This window comes from Callorhinus ursinus, unplaced genomic scaffold (assembly GCF_003265705.2).
Source record: "Callorhinus ursinus isolate GAN/ISIS: 27379988/994484 unplaced genomic scaffold, GSC_fseal_2.0 scaffold18, whole genome shotgun sequence".
Taxonomy (NCBI): domain Eukaryota; kingdom Metazoa; phylum Chordata; class Mammalia; order Carnivora; family Otariidae; genus Callorhinus; species Callorhinus ursinus.
In genome coordinates this window covers 11,437,934-11,462,098 of record NW_027397080.1, presented here as the reverse complement: position 1 = coordinate 11,462,098, position 24,165 = coordinate 11,437,934, and the positions used below count along the sequence as shown (strand labels likewise).

The 24,165-nt window shown below is 47.4% G+C and overlaps 1 protein-coding gene across 1 annotated transcript in view; it reads right to left on the bottom strand.

Annotated features, from left to right (window-relative positions):
• The window catches only part of CSMD2 (CUB and Sushi multiple domains 2), a 598,617-nt gene that overhangs the window by 88,989 nt on the left and 485,463 nt on the right, over nt 1-24,165 (bottom strand). The window contains exons 33-41 of the mRNA XM_073902955.1: nt 18,994-19,089; nt 17,396-17,599; nt 16,916-17,040; nt 15,870-15,966; nt 14,441-14,545; nt 9,624-9,742; nt 9,064-9,133; nt 7,056-7,172; nt 4,101-4,310 (exon numbers count right to left, since the gene is read on the bottom strand). Coding sequence (XP_073759056.1) covers nt 4,101-4,310; nt 7,056-7,172; nt 9,064-9,133; nt 9,624-9,742; nt 14,441-14,545; nt 15,870-15,966; nt 16,916-17,040; nt 17,396-17,599; nt 18,994-19,089 — 1,143 coding nt within the window. The remainder of the gene's footprint in view (nt 1-4,100; nt 4,311-7,055; nt 7,173-9,063; nt 9,134-9,623; nt 9,743-14,440; nt 14,546-15,869; nt 15,967-16,915; nt 17,041-17,395; nt 17,600-18,993; nt 19,090-24,165) is intronic.

Below are 24,165 nucleotides of genomic sequence, written 5' to 3'. Positions count from 1 at the left end.
GGCAGGTTTCACTGGGAAATCATCAGGGTCACTGGGTGTGTCAAAAAAACCAAGCAGCTATTGTGGGAGCGGGTAGGCTGGTCAGCCAAAAGAGACACGTGGCCCTGTCAGCAGCAGGGGGTTTGGGTGATTCGGCAAATAGAGGCCTTAGTGTAAGAGAGGGGAGCTACTGCCCAGGGAGCTGACTGAATGGATGGGCTGGGCCTCTAACGAGAAGCCTCAGGGGGAAGCCGTGGACCCCGTGATGGTGAGGAACCAGAAGAGAGTGGCTGCACGTCAGAAGCCAGGAGCAGCCTGAGGGAGAGTCTCTCTCTCTTTTGAAGATTTTATTTATTATTTGACAGAGAGAGACACAGAGAGAGGAGGAACACAAGCAGGGGGAGTGGAAGAGGGAGAAGCAGGCTTCCCGCTGAGCAGGGAGCCCGATGCGGGGCTCGATCCCAGGACCCCGGGATCATGACCTGAGCCGAAGGCAGACGCTTAATGACTGAGCCACCCAGGCATCCCTGAGGGAGTCTCTTACAGGAATTGTCTCACGCAGAAGGAGCTGGGCTTTTTAGAAAAAAGAGACACTTAAGTGAGAGAACCTGGACTGCTTTCAAACTGAGAAAAATCTCAGAGCCTGTTTACCAGAAGAAGCTTCAAAGGGAGAGGTTGGGCACTACAGGCAGAAATGAACCCTAAAGGTCAGAATCATTAGTTTTCCTAACTAAGCGCTCCTGGGTTTGTCCCACATGGAGACGCTACAGTGGGAATAGATAAAATTTTTAATAAAGTGCCACAACTGCAAATATTAATATTAAAATGATTAAAATATTCGTATTATTAAAATATGAATAATGATGCCTAACATTTTGGAACAATTATGTGTCTTGTCATTTTGCTAAGTTCTTTATAAACATGATCTCCTGAAAAGTTTTAATGATATAAGTTAAGCCTGTCCGACTGAGAGGCCCGGTAAGAGTGGCTTAAGCTGTTAGTAGCAATTTTATGGGAATATTTACCTGAGAGGAGAAAGGAAAACTCCAGCCTAGGAAGTTCAGAGTGTGTAACAGGAGGGATTTTGAGAAAAAGTAAGGAGTTGGATTTCCTCAGAGAAAGTCGTGGGACTACAGGGAGATTGGGCCTGCTCCATACAAAATGCCTCAGTGGGGACAGGGGGCCCTTTCGGAAACGGGTCTTCTCATAAGGGAAAACCTGGGGTGAGTGGTCAGAGCTTGTGTATAAGGTACAGCTCCATGGGGCTAAGGAAGGTGTAAGTAGAGAATGTGGGCCTGTTGGGCAGGGAGAACTATTCGGGCCTGACATAAATTAGGAGGCCTTGGCAGGAGGACCTGGGCCTCTGGCACTAGAGACAACCCCTTCCCAGAGGGTGGGACCACCACAGACGAGAAGCTTAACGGAAGCTGAGGTCAAGTCTGAAGGGGAGCAACTGCCCTGATACCAAGAGTGGGCTCACAGGCATCATTAGGTCTGTGGAGCTCAGGCAGGCACTGAGGGAGTAGCTGGGCCTGAGGGAAGCCTCAAGGGGAACATCCACCAAGTCATGAAGGTAAAATGTGAGCGGGAGGAGGTGGGCCCACCAGAGAGTAGACACCTCTGGGCCTGTCATTCAGTTGGACCAGTGGAGGTGTTGGGCCTTCAAAGGCATACTTAGAAACCTGTTGCCCTTGTGCTTTGCTTCCCCCTAACAAGGGAAAATCCTCGGAGGAGGAGTGGGCCTCTGCACATGTGACGCTCCAGTGTGAGTAATGGGCATATCACAGAGAGAACGGCTGGCCCAGGGTGTTGGCCTGTGTCTTGGAAGCCTCAGTGAGTGTGAGAGGGGCTGAGCTTGAGACCAGGGCTCTGTGGAAGTAGGTAGGTCTCTTCTACGGGGAGAAGTCAGCGAAGTCCAAGGGACTCGGGGACAACTCTTATAGAGACAAGCGGGCTTATCACATGGGGAACGCAGTGAGTGTCTGGTCCCATCGTGTGGACTCAGTGGGCAGGCCTCCATCATAGGGGTGAAGGCACAATGTGTATGGGTAGGCCCCTGAGAAGCTGTCCCTGTCACAATGGTGGTGTCATCAGTACTTGCATTTAACCAACATGAGGAGCCCTGGGGAGAGCATGTGGGCCTGTCAGAGGTGTTATGGGTTGAATTATGTCCCCTGCCCAAATCCATATGTTGAAGTCCTAACCTCTAGTACCTCAGAATATGACCTTATTTGGAGAGAGGATCTTTGCCATTTTACCTAAATTGAAATGAGGTCATTACAGAGGGCCTTAATCCAATTTCACTGGTGTCCTTACAAAAAGGGGAAACTTGGAAACATACAAGGATTTGAAGCCAGAGATGGGGGGTGATGTTTCTATAAGCCAAGGAATTCCAGACTGCCAGCAAACCGGCAGAAGCAAGGACAGAGGCCTAGAAGAGACTCTCCCTCACAGCCCTCAGAAGGAACCAACCCTGTTCACACCCTGATTTTGGGACTTCAGCCTTCAGAACAGAGGAATTCTTAATCTCAGGAAACAAACTGAGGGTTGCTGGAGTGGGGGTGGGGTGGGAGGGATGGGGTGCCTGGGTGATAGACACTGGGGAGGGTATGTGCTATGGTGAGTGCTGTGAATTGTGCAAGACTGTTGAATCACAGATCTGTACTTCTGAAACAAAAAATGCAATATATGTTAAGGAAAAAAAAGAAGATAGCAGGCGTGGAAGAATGAAGGGGGGGAAATCGGAGGGGGAGATGAACCATGAGAGACGATGGACTCTGAAAAACAAACTGAGGGTTCTAGAGGGGAGGGGCGTGGGGGGATGGGTTAGCCTGGTGATGGGTATTAAAGAGGGCACGTTCTGCATGGAGCACTGGGTGTTATACACAAACAATGAATCATGGAACACTACATCAAAAACTAATGATGTAATGTATGGTGATTAACATAACAATAAAAAATTTAAAGAAAAAAATGTGAGAGAAGAAATGTGTGTTGTTTAAGCCCTCCAGGCTTTGGTAACAAAGTACCTTCCCTCCCCCTCTCTCTTTCTTTTTAACAAAGTGTGTTTGTTAACTGTTAATATAATTAAAAATCTAAAAAAGAAAAGTGCAAAAGCAGTATTTATAGTATTATCCAATTTTGGTTAATGTATAATAATATAGTTACATCAACATATGCACAGAAAAAATGGGAAAAACAAACTTAAAAAAAGTTGGTTCTCTCTGCATAAGGTGGGGTAGGAGATGGGATTATGGGAAAATTTTGACTTTTTATGATGTACTCACAAAAACATCTGTAATGCTTTAATCTTTTATAAGCATGTATTAGATTGGAGAAAAGTCCAAAATTATGAAAAAAAAAAGTCAGTGGAAGAATCTTGAAAAAGAGGTTAGCACAAATGGTTCAGTCAGTCACTAGGGAGGCATCCAAGGGAAACGTTGGGCCTACCTAGGGCTACTGTGTATAGTGGAACAGATCAGGTACAAGTGGCCCAGACACAGGTGACGGCCCCTCACACAGGGAAAGGGAGTGGATAGGGCTGTTTCCAGGGGAAGTGTGCCAGGAGGAGTGGGGCCTATCACAGGATTTCACCTCAGTAATGCAGAGCCCCTGACTAAGCATAGTCAGGAAACCCTCAGTGGGAGTTAATGGGCTTGTCTCATTGCGAAGGCTCAGTGGGCGCTCCAGGGTTGTTACCAGAATCCTCCATCATGTGATAGGAGGAGCTCTGCCGTGGGTGATTGGGCTTGACACACAGGGGAGGACCCAGAGGGACTAAGTAAGCCCATCAAGGCTGCGGGGAAGTAGCCGGCTGGCCACTCATGGATGCCCGATGGGAACGCTCAGGGAAAACTGTTGGCGGTTGGGCCTGGACAGAAGGGAGCCTTCAGCAGTGCTGTTGGGCCTTAGCCCTGGAAAAGACTTGTCAAAGGGGTTGGATATCTTCATGGGGCCGGAGAGACATGCCACCAAAGGGAAGCCTGCATCGATAGGCCTGCCCCCGACCCTTCAAAGCCCTTCCAGTGTTCTCTCTTTCCCTACGTGGAAGGCTGGGAAGATGATGGTTGTATATAAGAGAAGGGGATGGGCAGGAGCCAAAGGGGAATCCTGGTCCTTACCCTGGTACTCCAGTTTGAATCCTGGCCGGTTCTGGGAGTGGTCGCTGTGGAAATACACAGTGGTCTCGTGGGACGTGGAGAGCAGGGAGCCTGGAAGCTCACTGCCACTGAATCTGCCCATCATGCGGCTGGTCTCGTAGGGGCCATTCCGGATTTCTATGAAGTCATGGTTGGGCTCGGTGGAGAAGTTCAGGAACTGGATGTGAGCTCCTGGGAGCAAGACAGAGGCAGACAGTGCCCAAAGCAATAGAGTCCTGCTTCAAATGTGCGGCCCCTTGGAAGCTTTTCCTGCTAGACCTCACACGTTCCTACTACTGGCTTCCCACTCAACCGAGATTCCCAGAACACAATTCGGGGAGACACCATCCAGTCCAGTTGTCTTAGGAGGATTGAACTTAAAAATGTATTATTCATTCAGAATGAAGGGCATCAATCATTCCAGAGCTCCATCCCGTGTCCATTTTATTTTACTGAAAACAAAGCTCAGGGCTAACATTTGATTTGTAGTTCCTAGGCCTACTATCAATACAAAGATAGCTTTGCTAAAATAAACTTTTTGCTTGAAAATATCACCACTTAAAAATAACTATACCCAATCGAAAGACATGAACTTCAATACTGGTATCTTCTAAAACACTTAGGATAATTCAGAAATTAGAAAAATACATTGTCAGTGAAGTTTATACTTTGGGATCCTACTGGATTAATCAAGATCTCCTAACAACCCAACAGGTTAAACAGATCTGATTAAGCCCTTAACTTACATACTGATATACTCTGCAGAATGGAGGTGGGAAGATTGATATTTGTTTACTGTGAGATTTCTCAAAATTAGATTAAAAATGATATTGAAGAAATGTATTTACTGTGCATAAGAAAATGTCCATTATGTTAATTGTGAAAATCTGATTTCAAAGTGGTATGTGCTATATAATTCTAATTTTGGTATTAAAAAACTAGAAGAATATTCACTGATTTACTAATAATATTTACTGAGCATTTGCCATGCATCAGGGCTGTGCTAGGCACTGCACAAGGATGAACAAGATCTCCCAGGTCCTTGTCTTCATGGGGGTTATGTTTGAATGGTGAGGACTAAGCTGTTAGTGATTATCTCTGCATGGTGGGGTTACAGATGGATTTTAATCTCTAAAAATTTCTCACCTGTAGTTTCTAATTTGCACAGAATGGGGGCATATGTGTGATGATTTAAATAATTTTTTATTTAATAATTTAATTTAAAGTTATTAAAAAATAAAGATTTGACTTATAACGTTGAAGACCCTTCGTATCTCTTGCTCTCTCCCATTCAAGGGTCACTCATGGATTGGGAAGATATCTTTCCAGTTCATGGTTTTAGATTCTTAAATATGTGTCTGATTTACATGCCTTAAACGTTTACATGCATGTTGTTATACTGCACATATAGTTTTATAAACATTTTTATTTAATATTGTGCTTTTCAAGGTCTATAATTTTATTTTATGAATTACCCAACCATACTATTTGCTACCCTATTAATGAACATGCAGATTGTTTCCAAATTGCCGACAGTTTTGCAGTGAGCACTTTGGGACATGTCTGCAGCGCATGCATCATCCCAACACTGTTGGCAGCATGTTCATCAAAGGGGCTTTTCCAGGATTCCAGATTTCTGAATTGAACGGGTGTGGAAAGAACTGGGTATGACCACTGCCATCTAGTGGTAACAGCTTGTAAATGCAGAGGTTCTTTACACACTGAAACCAGGTGCCATATTCGGGTCCTTACTGGAGTCCAACATTCACTTGAAAGCAAGATCTTTCTTCTGTGATTGCACCCTGCAGGGGGCTTATTCTCCAAAGGCTGAATAAGCACCCAGGCCTTAGGGTTAGAGAGCTCTGGTGACTGAACATCAGGACTTACAAGAAGAGTGATGTACCTTCCACTTAAACGTCTGTTTTCCTTTGGATGTTGTGCTCCCTCCATCTATCATCTGAGATTCTTGTGGCCTATACCTGGATGCAGAGCTCCCCTTCCCTCAATCTCTAAAATCTGGAGTTTCCCAAGGCTGCCAAAGTCCTCATCATTTTGTACCCTGATCATCTGTCCCCAGGTTCCTCCAGAAGATGGTACTAGGTATACGACTCCATCCTTTGAAGGGTCACCAATGTCTCTCCTCCCCTCAGAACAGATTTAAAGCAGGCCAGTTGGATCCCTTTCTCCTGAAAGCCCCTTCTCCCATCAGAAGACCCAGTCCAGGCTGAACAGTACAGAATAAAAAGAGGCGGCTTTCATTCCTGAGGTCACAGATTGGGAGATCACAGGCTTGTGCAGGAGCGATCCCCTCAGGACATCCTTTCCCTGGGAGCAGGGCAGTGACTCAGGCAAGGTGATCCATCAGGTCCACGTCACCACAAATCTTTTATCTCTTCAACAGAGATGCTGGGGTTAAATTATTTTCCCAGTCAGGAATGAATCATCAGCAATTAAATTTTGTGCCCAGACCGATGTCCTCCACACCCCATCAACCCCCGTGCCTGGCATACTCCATCTCCACAAAAAAAAATCTCCCACTCTTTAAGACCAGCCAGAATGTGTGTATAAAGAACGCAAACTCTATATCATATTGACCTTGGCTATATAATTTAATTAGGATGAGAAATTGGATATTGAAGTTAAAAGCACAACTTGAGGTCCAGTCTTTGTAGAAGACTTTTTTTTTCTTTTTCAACCACCCCTGAGTAATTTCTCATTCCACAATCCTGAATTTTAGCTTACTACTCAGATAATAATAATGGCAATCCCTAAGATTATTTTCCCTATATTTTATGTTACCAAAGCATTCATTCCTAGCATTCTTAACGGATCTGCACAATTGTATGAGAGGTCAACAAATGAGGAAGTAGAGACGGGCCTGCCTCCGTCAAAAGGTTGGGCTGAAGGGTCATCCGGGGCCTGGGCGTGCAGACTTACCAAAGCCCACGGGCAGCGCTATCTTCCAGGAGCAGTCCATGTTGCTGGGGTAGTTGCCAGGGAAGCCGGGGCTCAGGATCACCCCCTCCATCTCTTCCACTGTGCCCCCACACTGCGCTGTGACAATGAGACCAGACAGAGGGTTAGGACAGCATGGAGGAGAGCATGGGGCCATGGCAGCATTTGGATGCTCCCTTAGAGCAGCAGTTTCTGATCCCTTCCCAAGTCATTAACCCTTTTGAGAATCCAAAGGAACCAGCAGTTCACCTCCCCTAAACGACTGCACACATGGGCGAAACTGAGTACGGATATAAGTTCAGGAAGGGCTGCTCAGCATCCTGGCACTGCCCAGCCGGCCACAAACCCGAGTTATGACTCTTGACCTTGAGCACGCCCTTCGCAGGTCAGTTCCCTTAGTGAGGTCATGCAGCAGAAGTGGTCTGCTCCAAGAGGAGTGTGACTGTTTCTTATGCTATGCCTCAAATCTCCCTCTATCACTGTCCAGTCAACTCTTCCAAGACTGAAGAGAAAAGATGAAAGGAGGAGACTGGCATGTACTGAGTCCCCACTCTGTGCCCGGCACCACACCGGACTCTTTGCAAATATACATCCCATAGGGTTGGGTGGTCAGCAGACGAGCCCTACCGGGGCCCACCCTCAGCCAAAATGATGGTGATTAGCATTCCATGGGGAGCCAACCATGAGGGGCTGGGGCATCTGACACTCCAACTGAGGTGACTTCAGAGTCACCTAAGATGCAGGGCTGGAGGGTGAATACAGCCTGGTCAGTGGACATCAATTCTTTTCTTTCACAGCTTTCAGGAAACGGTCGTGTGAGCTACAAGGGATTAGCTGGGAGAAAGAGGCGGAGGGGAGGGATCTGCAGGGTCCAAGTGAAGGCCTTTGGGGAGAGGGCGACAAACAGAACTGTGCCCGGGTTCAGAGTGGGGGGAGCTCTGGAACTGACTGCCGGGGTCACCATTCCAACGCTTTCACTTCCTGTGTGACTTTGGGTGAATCTAAACCCCTCCAAACCTCAGTTTCCCTCACCTATAAAATGGAGCCGACTACAGCACCTATGTCACGGGATGGTCCTTACGTTACAGCAGGAAGGCCTGCGTGTCACTTAGAACAGGGGCCGATGCACACAGTAACCGGGTGACAGGCACTCTCTCAGCAGGAGCTGCTCCTAACATGAGTGGTTTCCCCAGCAGGAACTTTGTAATATGGAGTTGGAATGAGGGGAGTGCCTTGGCCTGCCCAGCCACATTTCTGACTGCAGGGCAGGCGACCAAACCCCAGTCCCTGGTGAAATCTCAGAAGGGAAATGCCACTATGCCCAAGGGATGCTCCCTCCACTCACTTCGTTTCTTATCCCAAGGTCAGCCTTGATTTGCACTTTATAGTTGGCGAGGCATCAGAGAAAAGTAGGTTTCCGTCCCTGATGGTGCCAATCACTTTTTAATCCTAAAAAGCCTTAGTTTTCCCATTTGCAAACATGAGGGCAATACCTCCCCTGAAGCGCTGCTGTGAGCAAACAGGTAGCGCCGTAACTTGCGGATAGTAGACGCTCAATAAATGTTGCATCCCCCTCCCGCAACCCAACCGAGCTAAGCCCTTGTTTCACCTGTAGCCAACCCCCCCCACCCCCGCACCATTTCTCTAGTGGCGGATTTTACCCGTCTGTCCCATGAAAAGTCACAGGGGAAGGCTTTAATTGCCCAGTGGTTCCACCTGGGCTTTGGTCAATTATCTGCGCTCAGGATGGTCGCCGTAATGTTTTCAAACGGCCACGCCCCCTGTGATCCCTCATTCAGTGGCGAAGGTCTGCAGAAGTCAGGTCGAGCTTGTGTGAGAGCAGCACGCCAGCCTACAGGGACTCCCTTCGGACAGACCCGGGATGCCAAACTGTCCTTTGATTTGAACTCGATCCCCGTGAGATGTCACTGAGCCCCAGTCTCTGGCAGGAGTGGGTATGAATGGACTGAGAAGGTCGGGGCTCTCTTACCAATACAGAGCGGCGGAGGATAGTTCCAGCGGCGCACGGTTCCAGGCATGCAGGAGATGTGCGCGTGGCCCTGGAGGGATCAGGAACAGGAGTGGGCTCAGTGCCCCCGGGGGCCCAACTGCATGTACAACCCAGAGCAGGGGGCTTGTTCAGGGGCCTTGTGTTGAGCAACAAGATACACAAAGATCCACGAGCCCTCTGTGGGGTGGGATGAGGCAGAGGGAGAGAGACTTTGGGGAAGGATGCTTATTAACAGCCATTACTAAGGAATTCTCATTGCTAAAGGTTCCTGTGAGACTCCTTTAATTACTAGATTCCCTCATGGCCTTCGAAGGAAGATTAAATTTCCCTGAAGTCTAATCAAACCGAAACTTTGCAGGGACACATTCTGAGGCTGGCTGGTGCTAAATCGCCAAAGTCAGCAAAGCTTGACGGTGGTCCCCGGGGGACCCGAGGGGCTTCTCCCTGTTCTTTAGTGACTGTGGCTCGGCTGGCTCGAGGCTGGCCAAGCCCATCTCAGGGGACTCCTGTTTCTTGCCCAGGGTGTCGAGGGGAGGTACCTGGAGGGCGTATCCTGGCTCGCACTGGAAAGAGACCACGTCATTCACCAGGTAGCGCTCGCCAGTCTTCACCCCGTTACTGGGCACGGCGGGTTCTGGACAGCTGCTCAGGCCCACGGCTAGACGAGACAGAGACAAAGAGAAAGGAGGAGGGACAAGCCCAGCAGGTCAGTGCACCGGTAGGCAGAGGGTACTGCTGGTAGCAGGAAGGAGAAGGGGCTCCAGTCTGTGCTTTCTCCACCCTTCACTTTGAGGCCAGTGCTTCCTAACTCTCTTGCCCTCGGAGCACACAGAGAAAGTCAGAACATTTATACAGCATAGAGGCTCAACAGACCGACGCTCCCTGGGGTGGGTGGGCATTACGCAGGGCGTGTGGCTGCCCCCTGGGGCTCAGCGGAAGGACTCTGGAGCTAGGGAGAAGCCCCAGCCTTGGCTACAAACCCCCAGACCTCTCCACCCGGCTTCTCCTGCACCACTCCCAGACCAACTTCCCTCCATTTTCCTTGCCTTAAGAAGACAATTCCTGGGGGCAAGGAAGTTGGGAGAAGAGAGGCAAGAAGGAAGGACAGCAGTTATCAGACAGAGGCCCCTCAGTGTCACTCGGGAGGCTCAGAGAGTCCCACTCTCTGGGACGGGCTGTCCAGAAAAAAATTTGCCAGTGGGTGAGACTCTCTGCCTTATTTCTCCTGTTGTGTTTTTAAGGTGAGGCCAGTTCCTTTCTGGGGGTAATACTGGGTGTTCCTCATGCTTAGCCCCCCACTGTCAACTCTGGTCCTTGCCCACTGCCGGACCCCTCGCAGCCTCCCTCTCCTTCCCAGCCCTAGGGCCATCCTGCGCCCAGAGGCAGCTGACATTTCTGAGTCTCTCTCCTTGAATCATGGGCAGCCTTACTCAGCAATTCAAAGTGGGTCTCCGCCCGGTGTTACTCAGAATCTCGTCCTCTCACTGGACATTCTAGGACTTGGCCCAGTCCCTTTCCAAGACCCCCTCGGAGGGCTCTCGAGCACTCCTTCATTCTCCTTTCTTGAGTTCCCACGTCCCTCTGCACTGATTTGACCCTTATTCTATACCCAGCATTGTATGCCATCTTCGACAGGACGTCCGTCCTACTCTTCCTCCCCCGGGGCCGCCCCCCTCGCTGCCCGCCCGCTGGCTGAGACTCCCCACGAGCAGGGCTGGGGCCTAAGTGTTCCACGCACCGTCTCAGCCCCTTGAAGGTCTTCACACCCTGTTTCACAGGTGAGGATGCGTGCCAAGAGGCAGAGACATGCCCTTAGCAAGCCACAGAGCTGGGATTCAGACCAAGCCCAGTCTACCTCTGGAGGCCAAACCCACAGGCCACATGAGCTCACAGGCGACTGAGCCCTGCTCTCCCCACCTCCTCTCCCGAAATCATCTCCATCCAACTTTGAATTCCCTCTTGGTGGAAACTCGCAGCAAGTGGGAGTGGAGTATCTCCTGACTGGTGGGATGCACTCCACAGGGGCCCCTCTGCAGGTGCGGGCACTTAAGATGCACTAACTAACAAAGATGAAATAAGATGTGCTAGAGAAATCCCTGTGTATGGATGCATGGGACCAGTGGTGCAGTCTTCCAGGGACAAGAGCGAACAGACTTTATGGTTGGGTCTGATCCTAGGCACCTGTACAGCTCAGAGTGTTTGGGAGGGGGCAGCCTCAGCCCTCCTGGTCCATTCCTGGTGGATACCTTCTGATAGCCCTCCTAGTAGATCCCAGATCCCTTGGGAGATACAGGTTCCCTGGGGGAAGCCACATGTATGCAGTGCCTGCACAGAGCCAGGTGTGTGCAGAAAAGGAATGGGAAGGGCTGGCCAGCGTAGACCACCACCACCACCCCAGCTCCTGGTGTACAGCTGAGGAGCCCTCATTCCACATTCCGAGCTGACAGTTGGCATGTGCATTAGATAACTACATGTGCTTTTTTTCTTCAGAGGAAAATTCACATATAACAAAATGCATACATCTTACGTGTACATTTGCTGAGTTTTGACAAATGCCTGCACCTGTATAACTCAAACCCCTATCAAAACTACAGAACATTGCTAACTCTAGAAAGTTCCTTTGTCCCAGGCAATTCCCGTCCTACATGTGCCTTATTTATTTATTTATTTATTTGAGAGAGAGAGAGAGAGAGAGAGAGAGAGCGCACACATGCGCAAGTGGGGGCAGGGAGGGGCAGAGGGAGTGAGAATCTTAAGCAGGCTCCCCACTCAGTGCGGAGCCCGAGGCAGGGTTCGATCTCAAGTCCCTGAGATTAAGATCTGAGCCGAAATGGAGTCACTTAACCAGTTGAGCCACCCAGGCGCCCCCTGCAGGTGCTTTTAAGAAGTGCATGGGGTTCTTGGAAACGAAAGCTGTTTGGGGCTGTGTCCATCCACAGATCTCAGCAGCTAGGCAAGAGACCCCAAGGGCAGGATTAAAACAACCATCAAGCTGAATTTGAAGTACTACATCTTGGCTGTCATCTTGTCTTTTTCTCCCCACTCCTCCTGGCACTCTAAGTAAAACGCAAAGCTACTCAACTTGGTATTTAGTGGCGTGACCACAGCTTAGTAACCTGAAACCTACTTAACCACTGGGCAGTGACAGAATAAGGAGGGGCAGAGAGAAAGAGAGGGAAAGCAAAAGCAAAAGAATGCGGTAGGAGAAAAAAATGGAACGGGGAGGAACGTGAAATCCAAGAGAAAAAAAGAGACAGAGGAAAGTCCATTCTCATTTCTCCTACAGTGCACAGCCTGACTTCATTTAAGCCATGCATACAACAAAGGAAGAATTTTTTTTATCATATGCAATCGACTGCTTTCAAAAGCATATTGTTCCATTTCCATTCCAATTAAATCAACATTAAGTGAGTCATAGCCGCAGCTATGACTTTTCAGTACCCTTCAAAACCATTTGCTTCTACAGTTAATTCTTCCCCTCTGCACCCTCTTTGTAGATTATCAAATATTAAGAGAACAGTAGGTTCACAAAACAAAAACGGTTTTGGCTCCTAGGAGTTTCAGTCGCTTCTGTTTTCCCTCAGCCCTTCCTGCCATGAGAGGACAGTGCTTGATAAACATTAGCTACAAAGAAAACTACCAGTTCCCTTGAACAACAACAACAACAACAACAACAACAACAACAAGAAATTGAGGAGAGGTAAATTTTTTCTGGGAATGAGGCAGCAGAATGAAAAGAGATTTAGGAAGGAAATGTATCTTTGGAAGAGGAAAGAAAAGATTCGAGGGAACCTTTAAGGACTCCAGTGGAAACCGTGGATAAGAAAACAAAACTGGATAGAACAGAGCAAAAGAGTAAAAAGAAAAATGGGAAATATTCAAGAAACCCGGCATACTTGACTCCACCAGGAGAGTGAAGCCTTTGAGGTCTGCAGGGGTGGTGGGGGGCATCAGAGGTCCCTGTCCTATCCTCTGCCCCTCAGGGTCTTTGCTTCAAGCTGTCCTCCCAGGTCTTTCCTGCCAGGTGCACACTTCTGTTCTTTCAGGCCACGAGCATCCCGGGATCCAACCAATCCTCTCCCAACCATCTAGATAAAGCTCATTTGTTTGGAGACCAGCTGAGCATCTGCATAACATCCAATGCTAACCTTCTCAGGCCTCTAGCACCAAAGGGGGCTCCCATCTGCAAAGGCCCACGCTGACCAAGGTGGTCAAGTCAACTCTACCTTCCTGTATTTCTTACTTCTCAATCCAAACCCCTTCTGTAAGGTCTCACCTGACCAGGTTTAGCTCTCCTCTTCTGTACTTCCTTAGTGTATTAGGTTGCACTAAAATTATTGCTCCCTTGTTCCTCTATCTCCCTAGACTTTGTGTGTGTGAGGGCAGGAATGATCTCTTACTCATCTTTGTTCTGTGGGCATCTAGCACAGGGCTTGCCACATTGGGTACACTCAGTGTTGGTTCATGACATCAACCTCTCCACCTGCCCCAGGGAGGAGTGACCATGCTCTCTTTTGAACTACTGCCCTACCATCTGGGGACATCCATGAGAGCACCTGGAATCTTGTAATGCACTTCTCTGTCCATGTGTCTGCCTCTCTTTAATGGACTCGGAGGGGACTTACTGATCTTACCTAGTCCTAGCAAACCCCAGCACAGCATCTGGCACATTGTAAATACTCAATAACTATTTGCTAGATGAATGTATAATAGATGCCTCTGTCTACCCATTCTTTCCTCTACCCAGAGGGGAAGGAGAATGGCAGGCTGTCCCAGGATGAAAACAGTCTCCCCAGCAGCCTCTGTCTTTGTTGCCCCACCAGGCACGTCCACAAGCCTTTTTCTTTTAAGAGTTTTTCGTTGTGATCACTTCGGGACACTGGAAGCCAAGATGGAAGGTTCCGAGAGGGGAGAGAGAAATCTGGTACAAGAGGAGTGAAATTTCTCATGAGGACAAGAACTTCAAAGATGGCTGCATCACAGAACCCGGGCTTGGAGAGGACAGGTTTCAGGAGCAGAGGAGGGCACCTGCATTTTCATACATCCCAGATTCTATACTGGACCTAAGTCAACGACGGGGCTCCCTTCCGATCCCGGTGGGGAAACAGGGGAAGTGTACAGGTGTCTGAGTAACAGACACTGGGGTGAGAATCCCGGCTCCGCCACTTACTGGTTGTGCAGTCTTGAGGAGTTTCAGACCTTCTTTGAGCTTTAGCATCTTCATCTAGGTCTGTGGTAAGGTTTATGTGGGATGGAGAATATACAGCCCCAGTATGCTCCCTGCTCACTGTGGGTCCTTGGTACCTGTCAGTTCCCACCCCGAGCCCTGTACACAGCTGAGACTTTGGATCCTCACTTTTGTACTCCAAGTGGAAGCCAGCTGCTGACACACTGATATCTGAGTAGAAATGAAGGTAGAGCTGGTTGGAGGTGCTGTTCAGAAGGGCAGGCACGGTTGTTCCTAGGGCAAGGACACAGAGACCGTTCACACTTAGCCTCCCCCAGCCCCCGAGCTCCTTCCCATTTCTCTTGCTTTCACTACCTGCTGACATTCTTCTCCCAAGACCCTCAAATGTCCCCAGTTATCATACTTGTTACATGACAAATTAGCACCCCCCTCCCCCCCACAGAGTGCTAGGTCTTCTTCAGTGGCTGAGGAACAGGAGACCTCAAACTTTCTGCAAAATGAGCAGTGGCAGAGCCATATGCCAGAAGGAGGGAGAGTTCCACAGGCAGACCAAGAGTTTGGTCCCCTTCCCAGCCATCTTCAAAAAACTCTGACAGGTGTAATTCTCTGGGCAATCCAGGCAGTGTAGACTGTATATATGGTGCGCATGACTCCTTTTTATATCTTGGCAACATGGAATTCTGGAGCCCGAAGGACCCAGATGATTGCCCTGGCCATTGGGCAAAAGCACACACCACACTCAGTGAAAAGTCTGCCATTGGAATGGAAAACAGTATAGCCACTTTGGAAAACAGTTTGTCAGTTCCTCAAAAAATTTAAATATAGAGTTATCATATGACCCAGAAATTCCGCTGCGAGGTATATGCTCAAGAGAATTGAAATCATGTCCCACAGGAACTTCTCCATGAATGTTTATAGTAGCATTATTCATAATGAACCAACAAGTGGAAACAACCGAATGTCCATCAACTGACGGATGGGTAAGTGAAATCTGGTCTATCCACATGGCGAAGTGCTGGCTCATATTACAACATGGTGAGCCTTGAGTGAAAGAAGGCTGAGTGAAAGAAGCCAGACCCAGAAGGCCACATATTGTAGGATTCCATTTATATGAAGTTTCCAGAACAAGCAAATCTATAAAGATGGCAAGTAGGTTGTCAAGTTGTGGTTGCCAAGGGATGGGGGAGGGGGAGCAATGGGGAGTGCATACAAATGAGTACCTGGTTTCTTTTTGGGGTAATGCAAATGTTCTGGGGTTGGATAGCAGTGATAGTTTTAGAATCTTGTGAATATACTAAAAGGCACTGAATTGTACACTCTTTTTTCACTGTAGCATTATTATTATTGTTTTATTATTGAGCTATAATTGACATATAACATTATATTAGTTTTGGATGTGTGACATAATGATTCAATATTTGTATATATCACAACACGATCACCAAAATGAGTCTAGTTAACATCTGTAAATTATACACTTTAGAATGGTGAATTTTACAGCATGTGAACTACATGTCAGTAATAATAATGATGGTGATGATGATGATGAAGTCCACCACTGCCCTCCGAGTTGAGGTCCCTGGAAGCCCCACCTCACCTGAGAAGCTCCCCAGCATGGTTACGGTGTTGTCCGCACCATCAAACACCTCCAGAGAGTCCCAGTTCTGCTCTGTGACAAAACTGATGACTTGAATCTAGGAAGGCAGAGTAATTGAACTGTTGGTTAGGCAGCCTGTGTCTGTCTGTCTGTTCCTCCCTCCCCTCTTCTCCATTCATGTAGTTCATTCCAGTACTGAGTACCCACTCTGGGGCTGACATTGTGCTAGGTCCTTCCGATAAAAGTGAGATGCTCTCTCTACCCATCCCCACCCCCCCAGGACCTCATTTGCCCAGTGGGGGAAACAGATGTAAAACGGAGGGTTGTAAGACAGTGGGGTACTTTGTCAGTCAGAGAATGGGGAAAGGGAATTTCAGGAAGTGGGACTACTTCAGTCTGAATGGCCCTGTCTTCATCTCTCACACATTCCTCAGGTTCCCTGCTTTCCTGTATGGATGACATCAGACATCATTCAGTGATGGTCCAGGAACACACTCCTGGCCAGACCTGCCCACCTCGAGTCCCTGCTGGCTGCCACTCTGGTAGCCTTGCTGCCATAACCAGTTCTGAGGGCTTCTCCACTCGACTTTTACCACTGGGGACCAGTTGGGCCCCCATTCTGCTCCTATAGCTTGGGCTCCATGTGTGACACCAAGGTGTGTGCCTGGGGCTTCTCCACGCCTCATCTGTTTGCTCTTTCCCCTCTCCTGCAATGTCCCCTCTTCCATTCCCCATCATCTTGATAAAAGAACCCTTCAAACCATCAGAAAAACATCTTCTATGAATCTTCCCCAATCTCTGTATTTCTTTCATTCCAGGCCCATTTCCTCTTCCGGCCTTCCCCAGTGGCCCAAGCTGGTGCCACCCCTTCCTTTTCCTGAGGTACCCAGCTCTCTCTCTCCACACCCCCTGAAGCTTCTGGGCCTCGAGCTGGTGTGTTTTTCTGCTTGTGGACCTCACCTCCACATCTGGCCCGAGGGGCAGGGACAGGGCTGAAATGTCTTCTCCAGGCCACCTGCTGGACTGAGGCCTCCCCTAGCCCCTACCTGGATACCAGCGCCTTCAGGGACCATGATCTTCCACACACAGTTGAGGCTGTTGAGGTAGGGCTCTGGGAAGCCAGGGGACAAGATGGTGCCCCTGCGCTCCGTGAGGTTGCCTCCACATGGCACTGGGAAGGAGGCAGTTCTGGTCAGAGGTTTCGCCTGCTTATCTTTGGGTCCCCTATGGGAGCCTCCCCAAACACTCCTCTCAGGGTTCCCCAGCCTCCCCTGCTGGCTGTTGGCTTCTCCCATAGGCCCTCATCCCTGCTCCTTCCATGGCTCCTATCCCTATAACCCTCCTTCCCATGCACCCCTCCCCCAGCAACCCCAGCTCCTCCTCCTTGCTGTCTTCACACCCAACCCACAGGATTAGTGATTTGTCCTGAATGGGACACCCTACTTAAGTTATGCTGGTGAGCAAGGGCTGCTGTTGGGTCTCGCTGGCCACCCCTTCCCCAGAGTCCCGGTTGTCCAGGTACTCACCCACACAGGTGGGCGCTGATACGTTCCACTGGGCCAAGGCCCCGGGAACAGGGAGGCACTCGATTTCTGGGGACCCCTGCAGGGCATAGCCGGAGTTGCAATCGAAGCGGACGATGGCCCCCACCGAGAAGTCACTTCCCAGCCTCTTGCCATAGCGGGGCTCCGGCACAGAGCTGCACTGTGTGGCGCTGGTTCGGGGTACCGCTGCAGGGGACAAAGGCACTGAGGGGTAGGCCTCACCCTTCTGGAAACTGGCCCAGGGATGGACACACAATGGTACTAGAGCTGAGCCCGTCTGGATGGGACCCTGAGAGGCTCTGTGCGCTTTCTCTCAGGGCAGGGGTAGGGGTTTTCCAGAACAAGGCCCATTTTACTGAAATATAGTTGCAGCACAGCTTCTGGAAACCTTGGGAGGCAGACTTTAGGCTCAGTTGTTTTCAGTGGCTTCTCCATGATGCTCTTCAACTATCAGGGTCCCATGTCCCCTTAGAATGGCCCTTCTTCTTCCCTTCGCCCTGTCTTTGGCCTCTTTCCCCAGGTGCCTTAAGACTCTGCCCAGGGTTGGGGCACCTGAGTGGCTCAGTCGTTAAGCATTTGCCTTCGGCTCAGGTCATGATCCCAGGTTCCCGGGATTGAGCCCCGCATCAGGCTCCCTGCTCAGCGGGAAGCCTGCTTCTCCCTCTCCCACTCCCCCTGCTTGTGTTCCTTCTCTCGCTTTGTCTCTGTCAAATAAATAAATAAAATCTTAAAAAAAAAAAAGACTCTGCCCAGGGCTCTACTCTCATGACCTGAATCTGAACCTCCCCTCCCCCTGCCCAACTGGCACATAGTATGCTTTAACCCAGGCCCCAGATATGGCGTGCCCTTGTGGCAGGGGAATTCAGCTCCTCCTGGGCAGTGGGATGAATGGGACATGTCTAGAACGGGCCCTAAAAAAGTGGGCATGCTTCTGGACAAGGAGAGGTTGGGACCTGCAGGTGAAAGCCAGGGAACTCCAAGATTTTGCCTTTCAAGGCCAGTGAGGAAGGGAACAGACATTGATCACCTGCTTGGTGCCAATTACTCTGTGAACTCTCTTAACTCCATCAGCGAGGTAATATGCTTACTCTTATCTCATAGGTGAGCAAACTGGGGCTCTGAGGGGTGGAGCAGCTGGTGCCCAGTTAGAAAGTGGCAGAGCTCAGATTCAAAGCCATGTCCACCTTAATTCCAAGTCTGTGTTTTTCCACACCTTTACTGTGCTTTGCAGAGAAAACCAAACTCCATGGGAGAGAGCCTAGGTATGAGGCCTGGGCTGGTTGTCCCAATACCACTGGGACTGTGCCAGCCAATGGGGGAGGGGGAGGGCAGGAGTCAGCCTCCCGTGTCTGATTTCTTCCCTCATTTGACATGGAGTTTGGCCTAAGAATTGTCTGTTGGGCAAATGGATGTCTAAATTCAACTGAATTTCAAGGAACTGCACTACAAATCAGCAACTGCCCTCCAGCACCCTAAGACTGAGGCCCAGACTAGGGGTCAAAAGTCCCTGTTCCTTTGGTCAGGAAGTCACTACAGAGCTGAGATTGCTCTCACACCTCTCACACCCACTTCCTGCATACCTTGATAGACAAAGTGGAAACCTCTGGCTGGTGCTTGGCCCTTGGCACTGAACTTAATGAGAACTTGATTGGAGGTGGCCAGGGGCAGCGATTCTCCTGCCGAGGTAAGGGGTGAGGAGGAGAGGAAGACAGTGAGTCCAGCAGTCGGCCCAGCAGAGAAGATCCTGGCCAGGAAGGAGAAGCTGCCCATACCCCCCACAGCAGTTCCTTCCATATCCCAGGTCTTCCTGAAATACAACCTCCCATTTTCACTGCACTTTATAGTTTAAGGTTTGCAGAAGGCTTTAGCATCCATGGTCTTACCTTGACCCATGTTCATTGTGAGGTTGGCATGACAAGAGTTCAGTGCCCCATTTAATAGATCAAGAGAGGATCAGAAAGATTAAATGACCTTCCCAGAAAGGAGAAAGCATCTAGACATATGTTGACTCACAAGGATGGGGAGAATGGCCGTTACCAACCTGACTGGTGGTTTACTTGGAAAATGGACATTAAAAAGAAAAATGGCACCAGCTTCTGGGAAGGAGGGTGATGTGAATATCTGAGAGTAACTGGCCCTTCCCAGATGCTGTAAAATGATCGATAACCACAGCAATTGTGTAATTTATTGCTCACACTAGAACACTTGTGAGAGCCAAAGGGCGTGTTATTAATAATTATGTTGGGACAACCAAGTGAAAGCTGGGACTGTCACAAGCAAAGCAAGATGTATTGCCACCCAACTGATAGCACACAAATTGGGGAAAACCTGTATGGGCATAGGATGCCTTTATATCAGAAGATAAATTTCCATCTTCTCCTTGATGTGGTACAAATGGACTAGAGTAAAGACAACACTAACTGGACCGATAGCTGTGAAGTGCAGTCCTGTTTATCGTCACTCTCTTGAGACAGCTGAGGGAATATGGCTTGGCAGGCAGTGGCACGGCCACTCTGCATGTTGCCCCTCCACAGCCTTAGGGGTCCCTGAGATACCACTGCCCACACCACACCCCCACGCCCCGCCACCATCAGAAGGGAAGTTGAGGCTGCAGACGGCCAGGCTAAGTCTCCACTGCAGTGAAGGCTGGAGTTGGGACCAGTCGAGGAGCCACTGGGAAGCACTTCTGGGGTCCACCAGTGCTTCCAGAAAGCCCATGTGATGCTACTGGCCATAGGGAGTAGAGAGTTTTATATAGCACACTATTTACATGTGACCCAGATGGCTGAGCCTGGCTAGGAGTCATTGCCCCAGATAATTTCTGGCTGCCAAAGCAAAAAGAAAACTCATGAAGCAAAAGCCTCTCTTTTTAACAGATGTGAGCAGAATAAAACTGTACTTTTCCATCCTCCCATCCTCTGGCCTGATATGTGGATTAGGACCCCTGTGATCTCTCACAAACCCATTTCAACTTCCAACCCTGGATGTACACAAACCTCTCTCTCCATGGACAAGCACATAGTAAAATCCCTGGAGAAAAGACAAGCTCCCAAAGTTTTAAGGGTAAAGACCACTCAGAAATCAAAGCAAACATTTTTATGTGAACTACAAAAAAGAACAGGGAAAAATTTCAGAAGATTTTCAATTGTGGTTGTCACAAGATTAGATCTAGTATTGCATCTATAAAGCCAGAGAGGGCAGGCGTGCCAAAGAAAGTTCTGATATCAATAAAGCCTTCAAAACTGAGAAGCACTAGTACATGGTGGCTGGATTCTGTAGAAATTGAACAGAGAAGTGGAGATTAAATTTGGGACATTCTTCCAGAATCCACAGGAAAAGGATAAAGAGATGAAAATAATGAGAGACACCACAAGCGACATGGAAGATAGATCAAAGGAACTCCAATATGCACACATCAAGAATTCTAGAGAGAGAGAGAGAGAGAGAGAGAGAAGACAGGAGAAATTGAAGGAGAAGAAACAGTTTACAAAAGAAGATAACTTTCCTAAGCTTAAGAAAGACTTGAGGCTCAGACTAAAATTGTACTCAAAGTGCCAGATGTAATTAACAAAAAGAGATTTCCACTGCAACATATCCTAGTGGGCTTTTAAATTTTAAATGTAAAACACAAACATATGAGAGGCATCCAGAGAGAAAAGAAGGGGTTACCTACAATGATAAAGAATCAGGTTGGAGTCCACTTGGCTTTGATATTAATGGGTGGAATGAAGTAGAACAGCAGCTGCAGTTTTGAAAGAAGTTTGTGACCCGTAATTTGATTTACAATCAAGTTGTCATTTATATGATACGTCAAAGGAAAGACGTACTCATACTTGCAAGGTGACAGAAAGTACTGCAGTGATGAGCCTGCTAAAAAAAAATGATTGGAAGTAGGGAAATCAGAAACTCTCAGGGATAAAGACAACCAGGAAAATAATAGTTAAACCCAAATAATTATTATCAATGAGATAGCAAAACTAAATGCAAGTGTAAACACTTGTTCTTGGGGAAGAAGTCCATAATTTACAAATAATTAATAATAACATTCATATGAAAGTCTAAATATATATAAGAAAAACCCTGGAAGTTAGAGATGGGTCAGATATGAATAGAAAAGCAAGAAAGCAAAAGCAAAACAAAAGAAACAAAAACCCACAAAGAACAAAACCAGATGACAGTTATCAGACCAAATGTAAAATAATAAGTAAACGTCCTCTTTCTCTGAGAGAAATCAAAGCAAACATTTTCTCTGAGAGAAAATGAGGAAAGATCTATCAGGTGAAACACAGATACAAAAATGGTTGGAAACACAAGAAGACAACAAAATATCACAGTTGTAGTGGGATCTTTAAATCTGCAACATTCTCAATCAGTGATGTAACAAATAGAAAAACAAAACAAAGATTGTTGAGTAGTGGTCCTCAAGCTTCTTTTTCCCCCATCAACACACCTCAGGGACAGGGGCATACCACTCCCATCACCTCATTGGTGTTTCTCCAAATGAGGAATAAGGGAGGATTTGAGAATATTGATATTTCTACCTATTGGTTCTATCTATCTATCTATCTATCTATCTATCTATCATCTATCTATCTATCATCTATCTATCTATCTATCTATCTATCTATCTATCTATCTATCTACCTACCTACCTACCTCTCTATCCATCCATCCATCTATCCATCTATACCCATTTCTTTCTACCCATTGGTCCTTTACATCTGTATCTGTACATGCATCTATATCCACATTTGCATATACAGGTCCTAACTGTCTCTCTCTCTGCCTGTGTCTACACTTCTATATCTATAGCTAAACTGATACCTCTATCTATCTTGAAAATCACGAGGTTTTGAAAAAGCATCCTACCCCCCAGGAGATCCTGAATTACACTCCTGGCTGGGTGTGCGTATGTGGGGTATTGATATCAAAAACTCATTCCATTGAGAACCACTGATAGAATGGAATTGAATAATAAAATTGAGTAAGATTGGTCTAATGGCTATTACAAAGCTAATTTAATCCTAACAATAGCTCTAGGAGGCAAAGGTTTTCCTCTCTGCATTTTACGCTGAGGGAACTGCAGCTCAGAGGGGTCAAGCTCCAGCCCCCCCAGGCACCTAGCTGGCAGGGGGGAGGGCTGAGATTAGGGGCCAGGCAGTGAGTGCTGGGCCTGAGCTCCCCATCTCTCTGTGGCCTCTCAATCCTGCAGAGCACACACTCTCTTCTGAGATACTTAAAGAATTAAAAAAAAAAGGTCTTCGGCTACTGAGCAGACCTCATTTCATCCCCAGAGCGGAAATGGTACAGGTTATATTCTCTCACCATGTGGCAATAAAATGAGAAATTAACACAAATGTTTAAATGTAACAAGAACAAAATCCAAGTTCCTGGAGGAAAAGAAGAGGCAGCCTTAAAGGACTCAGGCAAAAAGAGGAAAACATGATGACAGATTATCTAGAAAGTAACAAGGAGGACAATAGTACACACCAATGCTCATAGCATGAAGCCCAAACTGCTTAGAGGGGAGTGTACTACTATCCACATGCTTTTCATTACACAGGGAAAATAATGAACAAAGCTCTTAGTTCAAGGAGTTAGCACAAGAAGAACAACATAAACTGAAGAAAAACAGGAGGAGAGACATTATGAAATAAACCCATAAGTTAATTAGTTGAAAAATAACAAAGTCCACAGAAGAATTGAGAAGTAGAAGCAGTAAGAAATGCAACAAAACAACATCAAACCTCTGGTCCCTATGGGAAAAGAGAGTCACTAGGAATACAGCCCTCAGCGTGCAAAGGCAGGGGCTATAACCGCTAACACAGAGGAGATTCAACAGCATTAGAGTCGATGATATAACCTATGCTGCTGAATTTAAGATAATTACAAAATGGGCTTTTTACTGAAATATAAAGTATCCATATTGATATTGAGATAAGATGCTTGAATAGACCAATAACCATGGAAGAAAATAAAAGAAAAAACACTAAAAGGGAAGAGATAAAATAATGAGACAAATTTATTTGCAGAAGATATTGCTTCTTGCCTTAAGGGCCTGGGAGAAATCAGTCGGCAGTGTCGGCTTTATTACAGAGGGTTCATTGACTTTACAAAATGACTATACCAAAAACGCCAGTCTTCTACTATAGTAGCAGAGACCAGCTAGAAAATATAATGGAGGGAAGGGGAGACGAGTTCACAGCAGCAACAAAAACAACAAAAGTTCCCATGAAATATCTAGGAGGGAAGTTAACAAAAAACGAATACGGCCGAAGTGAAAATTAGAGTCCCGTCCCTAAGGTTACAAAAGATAGGTCAGTGGAGAGGCATACGATGTTCCTGGAAGGGAAGAAGGGTGACTATCATAAAGATGTGAGTTCTCCTTCAATGAATCAATAAGTTTAATGGAAGTTCAATGAAAACTCTGATGCAAATTTTTTTAACTTGACAAGGTATTTCTAAGCAGTTATTTGGAGGCAAAAATCAACAAGAACAGCCAATAAAAAATTCAAAAGAAAGAATGACTTTGGGGACTTATAGTACCCTATGTTTAAAATTATCATAATATTAAACATTTTCATAATCTTACATTATGAAAAAAGTAAAAAAACTTTTTGACACTGATACAAAAATAAACAGACACTTAAAGACATGGATAAAAACTCTAGAAACATATCCTTAACTTCATAAAAATTTAATAGATGTAAATCTGGCATTTTGAAAATTCTGTTAGGACAACTGACTGACTA